The sequence below is a fragment of the Lipophrys pholis genome (assembly GCF_963383615.2).
Source record: "Lipophrys pholis genome assembly, chromosome: 12".
NCBI classification, from domain to species: Eukaryota; Metazoa; Chordata; class Actinopteri; order Blenniiformes; family Blenniidae; genus Lipophrys; species Lipophrys pholis.
This window is the reverse complement of record NC_137641.1, coordinates 17,889,168-17,894,751: the sequence shown is the minus strand read 5'-3', so window position 1 is coordinate 17,894,751 and position 5,584 is coordinate 17,889,168. Positions and strand designations below refer to the sequence as shown.

Below are 5,584 nucleotides of genomic sequence, written 5' to 3'. Positions count from 1 at the left end.
CCCCTGAGGTCCTCAGGAAGAGGTTTACTAAGAGTTCCCAGTCAGAAGAAACAAGGTCAAGCAGCTTTCAGTTCCTACGTTCCTTATCTGTGCAACACACTTTGTGCCAACACACTCACTTCTTTTAAATCAGGACTGAAAACACTTTGATTTGCTCTCTTATTTAATTACATTTATCTTAATAAAGCTCTTGCTTTAGTGTATTTCCTTTATTTCCCTGTAAAGCACGGTGAATTGACTTGTGTCTGAATTGTGCTGTATGAATAAATTTGCCTTGCCTTGCTATTAATATTTGTTTTAGTAAAAACACAGAAATACAATTTTTATTTGTGTCAAATGCAAAGTATGACTACAACATGTTATACCACATTAGCTCCTGCAGGTGGCAGACCTCTAAAATGTAAATGTCCTCTGTCTACCGAAGAAGAAGAATCAAACCAGCCAACAACAACAACATAACGGAACGTGTTCCTATCAGGAGACATTTACATGACTTTCGTACGGTTCTATAACTCACCGACATGCTGAACCTGCAGGCATTCGAGAGCCAGATGCGCGCAGCGGTGAGGACTCTGGCGGAAGCGGCGGTGACGGAGCTCGGCAGGCTTCTGGAGGAGCGCTCAGCTAACGCGGCTAACAAGGAGGAGGAGGAGGAGGAGAGAAAAGTTACTTTATGTCGCAGTTTCAACGCACACATCCAGGTAACAAGCACCGCGTACTATCAAGTAGATATGTGGCTGTTCAAGCGTGGTGTTTAACCTATAAATGTGTCGATGAAACGCCTTAACTCGCATGGACGAGAAAGTTCGCTACTGTCATAAAACTACTTTACCCATAAGGCTTTGCGGTGGCGATAATCCTGGAGCAAATTTGAAAAAGTTTAAAACAGTGATTAGATCATTTTATTATTACATTTTATGTCTTCAGTGAGAAGACATCTGAGCCTTAAAATACATTAGAATTATAACAGTCATCAATATGTTAATGAAAAATACGGATACACACAAAACAGAAAAAATCTGAGAATTCATTTTCACACACACACACACACACACACACACACACACACACACACACACACACACACACACACACACACACACACACACACACACACACACACACTGTCTAATGTGAAAAAAGAATAAGAATCTATAAAGATAATACGAGGCTCACACACACTTTAGTTCAGTCAGGTTCGAGTTCAGTGAAACCACACACACTATTTTCCATCTACCAGTGGAACAACTCGTTTCAATATTTTGATTGTCATAAAAACTGGTTTGTACCACCTTGTTTTGTTTAACAATTCAACCGTATCAAGACGTTTTTTGGTATTTTTATTTCTTTGTGAGTGGAGACGAGGCTAATTCTGAGACATCGAAGCAAAAGGCTCCATTGAGTGGAAAACTAAAAATGTCTTTTGTGTGGTTTATAGTGTATAATGTTATTCTGCAGGCCGGATTGGAGCCTCAGGCTGTTATTAGAAAAACCCGGGTGTCATGGGAAAGCTTTTTCCCAGCATGATTATTTTTTTTTTTTTAAGTTTTGAGAGAAAAGTAAAAAACCCCAAAAGAAACAAGTGTGAAATATGAAAGAATACCCAAATTAAAATGATAAATTAAGATTCAGTGTAAAAACAAAAGGTGACAGCTACACATCCCTAATACAAACCTGTGAATATTTCCTATTAAAAACATTTAACCAGCAGGTGAAGAATTGAGCTTTTCATTTTCAGTGGATCTTGCTGTTAAAAATATTGTCTTAAAGGAGACATATCATGCTTTTAAATCCTTCCTTTTTACATATAAATCATACAGTTGTGGTCTATATAAAGCGGAACTGCAATGCTTGGGTCTGAATTCCTCATTATTAGAGCTCCACAGGCCCCTTTTCTGATGTGCTTCTGAGAGCAACTCGTTTTGGGGCGGTCTCTTCAAATGCAAATGAGACACTTCATACCCCGCCTCCTCTCCAGGTTGCAGAGGTGACACTCGGTTCAACGCCACCCTGTTCGGCCATCTTTGTAGTTTGATAGAACAGATACAATTATCTAGCGGCGCAGAAACTTTATATTCACACATTATTTACAAAATGTCAACAACGGAAGATTTGTCCATCCAGCCATACATGTTGGAGCCAGAGTCGGACCCGGCGGAGCGAGATGAAAATGACGATGATGCAGCTGCAGAACGTCTTCATATGGATGTAACGCAATGGTGTGTTACTATAGTTACACTAACTTCTCCATCCATGCCCACTACTACAATACTGCCTGTATTACAACGACTATTTAACACAGAAGTTACATTATAATCTAAAACGAGCACACAGCGCTAACATATGAAGACGGTGCTAATGCTAACAAAACAATGACAGGGACGTCTTATCATCACACTTTTTAGCGTTATATACAGCTTACCGAAGTGCTCTGTTCGTCGTCTCCATAGATAGAAGGAACTGACCGCTCAATCAGACCAAGTCTTTCGGCAAATCCTTCTTTATACTGGCGGAGGTTGCTGAAGCAGTCATTCTTGAAGTGCTTCACGCACACAAAAATGACCTTACCCACAGATGTGGGTACATTTCTGTGAAAAATAAAACTCAACCAGGCACTTCGAAAAGGTTCTGATGCTGGGAGACGGTGTAACGAAGCTTGTGGGTTACTACATCCAACAACCGAACATTTCGACTTATCCTCTCGTAACTTCGGCACCCTTAGGTTGGATTACAAAATCGCAGCGAGAAACAAAAATGGCGGATTGCTCGAAGTGTCGATGTCCTAATTTGGCAGTTCCGCCGGGAATACTGTGACGTAATAGTTCAAAAAACGTAATAGAGAATAGAAAAATCGAAACGGATCGCAAAATATGACCAAAACAGAATATAAAGATATCAACGGAGCACCTGAAGAGACTACTTTGAACTTTTCTGTACTTCTAAACACTCTAAATATACAACAACATGCATTTAAGGGCTAAAAAAGTGGATTTAGCATGATATGTCCCCTTTAAGAAAGAGAAACTTTCAGATTTCTGCTGCTAGACTGGGGTTTACATGAGGAGTAACATTTTTGCTATACAGTCTGACTTTAAAAAGCATCACTTTGCTTCTCTTTATCCTGTGAAGTGTGTTGAAGTATCACCTTCGTGCCTGAACGCAGCTCGGTGTGACTCCAGTGTACTTTTCACCTGCAGAAGCAGTTTGAATCCTTCCTGGACGAATGGACCAGAGACACGGTGGAGAAAATCTCTGTGATGTTCAAAGTGTTTGTGTGTGAGGCTGCAGAGGAAGATGATGCTCCTCCTGCAGACCACGCGCATCAGGAAGCATCGGCAGTGGTGGCGGAAGACGAAAGTAAGCAAACTCACCACTGAGGAGACTTTCATTCTTTTCTTTGTGTAACAGAGTGTCTTTGTTTTTCCTGTAAAGTAATAAAATCCACCTCTGGGACACACAAAAGGAGTGAAGTCCAGAGAAGAGGAAGAAAGGAGAGAGCTCACGTGTTCAGCAGAGGTAATCAGACAAGAGGAGAATCCACATAAAGTCAGTTCTCTCCATTAATTGGAGTTTGTGCTACTTTTGCCAATAATTTCAGACGAGCAGGAGACCAAGAAATCTGCACCAGACTCAGAAGCAGGTAACCGTCTTACACACAGTAGAAAACATTGAACATTTGATCCATGACTTCTGTTGAAGAAGTGATGTTTGATGCTTATTTTGATAGAAATAGAAGATTACAAATAACGAGACGTGAAATGTGTTGGATGTTTTTTTTTTTCCAAGTGCTTATCTCCAAATGCTTTAGTTTCAGCTGCTGGCGTCTCACATGAAGAGAGTCGCTCTGAACCTGAAGCGTCCTGCGACGTCAGCGAGGACGAGGTCCTTCAGGAGGATCCGTCCCCTGCAGCCACATCAGACATCGACAAGAAGAAGATTAAATGTCCTTCCTGTGAGAAAACCTTCAGTCAGAAGTGCTTGATGGAGCGCCACTACCTGTCCCACTCTAAACCTCACCACTGCTCGCAGTGCGGGAAGCGGTTCTCCGTCCTCCGGGGGCTCGACGCCCACATGAGGAAACACACCGGCCAGATGCTTCACAAGTGTCCCGACTGCGGGACGGAGTTCGCCTACAAGTCCACCTTCCAGAGACACATGCGCCACCAGCACTGCCTGAAGACGGCGAGCGCCTCCACCTGCTCGCTGTGCGAGGAGAAGTTCCCGGGGACGCTGGCGCTGCAGAGGCATCGTTGCGCCGCGCTGAAGAAGACGTTGGTCTGCTCGCTCTGCCCGGAGACCTTCCAGTGCCGACGGAGTCTGTCGGAGCACGAGAGTCTCCACCCGGGCCGCAGGGACTTCGTGTGTGAGGTGTGCGGCGAGATGTTCCTGTCCTTCTCGTCGCTGGCCACTCACCGCGTCGCTCACGTGCAGACGGAGGACTGCTGCGGGGGCGCCGGCGTCCTCGTCAAGCATCTGAACGGGCGCACGGGGGGGAGGAGCTTCACTTGCCAGGTCTGCGGGAAAGGCTGCAGCCACCGCAGCGCGCTGAAGCACCACATGCTCACCCACACGGGGGAGCGGCCGTACGTCTGCGACACCTGCGGCAAGCGCTGCGGCCACGCCAGCGCGCTGCAGAACCACCTGCGGGTGCACACGGGGAGGAAGCCGGGCCAGCTACCGCTCTGCCACGTGTGCGGGAAGCAGTTCCGACGCGCCGACCGGCTGAAGAGCCACATGAGCGTCCATACGGGGGAGAAGCCGCACGCCTGCAGTCAGTGCGGTAGGAAGTTCAGCGCGCCCGAATACCTCAAGGCGCACGCGCTGGTTCACTCCAAGACGAAACCCTACGGCTGCAGCGTCTGCAGCAAGAGGTTCGCCCACATGTACTCCTTCAAGATGCACCAGCGGATCCACACCGGAGAGCGAGCGCAGCGCTGCAACGTGTGCGGGAAAGACTTCGTCTACAGCCGCTTCCTCAAACTCCACCTGAAGACTCACCGGCCCGACGAGGTGGCGAACACACCGTCAGAGAGGACCTGAAACTCAGGACACGTCTACACAGAGCGGGGAGTGCAGGCCATTCCAGAACATTTTAAAAATAAATCTTTTCTTGTTTAATTTTCTGATTTGTGTTCACCAATAACGGGTAAACTATGAACATCCTGACTGGCACAAATTATATTAAATGTTTTATTTGGTCCAATAGAGACAAGATGTTTCGCTCGCTGTTACTGGGGACCAGGGGGACCAACTTAAGTAAATTTGTAAATACATTTTTTCCTATAAGTATAGAAAAGTGAAACTTATCAGAAATTTACCCTCAAAAACGATGCATTTTCAATTGAAACGTTGCGTGAAGGAAAACTGAGAAGAAACCGAGTCACGTGAAGGTTAAATGCTTTACGCATGAAAAGAGTTTGAAAGAGTTTGGAATTCTGCCTTCGGTTTTTATTAAATTCTTTCAAACGGTAAACTGATCAGGATCATGAGCTGAGGCGTTACAGCGCGGCTGAGGCAAAGGTACGAAAAGGCGTCAGAAATGTCTGATTTTGTAGTTTGATTAGAAAACAGATATTCCCAGCAA

At 45.2% G+C, this 5,584-nt stretch overlaps 1 protein-coding gene across 1 annotated transcript; it reads left to right on the top strand.

The window, feature by feature from the left end:
* The first annotated feature begins 417 nt into the window (after positions 1-417).
* LOC308118033 (uncharacterized protein) lies at positions 418-5,208 on the top strand. Its single transcript, XM_080477237.1, has 5 exons — positions 418-701; positions 3,198-3,357; positions 3,433-3,516; positions 3,599-3,640; positions 3,809-5,208. Exons 1-5 carry the CDS (start codon positions 522-524, stop codon positions 5,038-5,040), a joined length of 1,698 nt encoding a protein of 565 aa, XP_080333363.1. The 5' UTR covers positions 418-521; the 3' UTR covers positions 5,041-5,208.
* Positions 5,209-5,584: the final 376 nt, after the last annotated feature.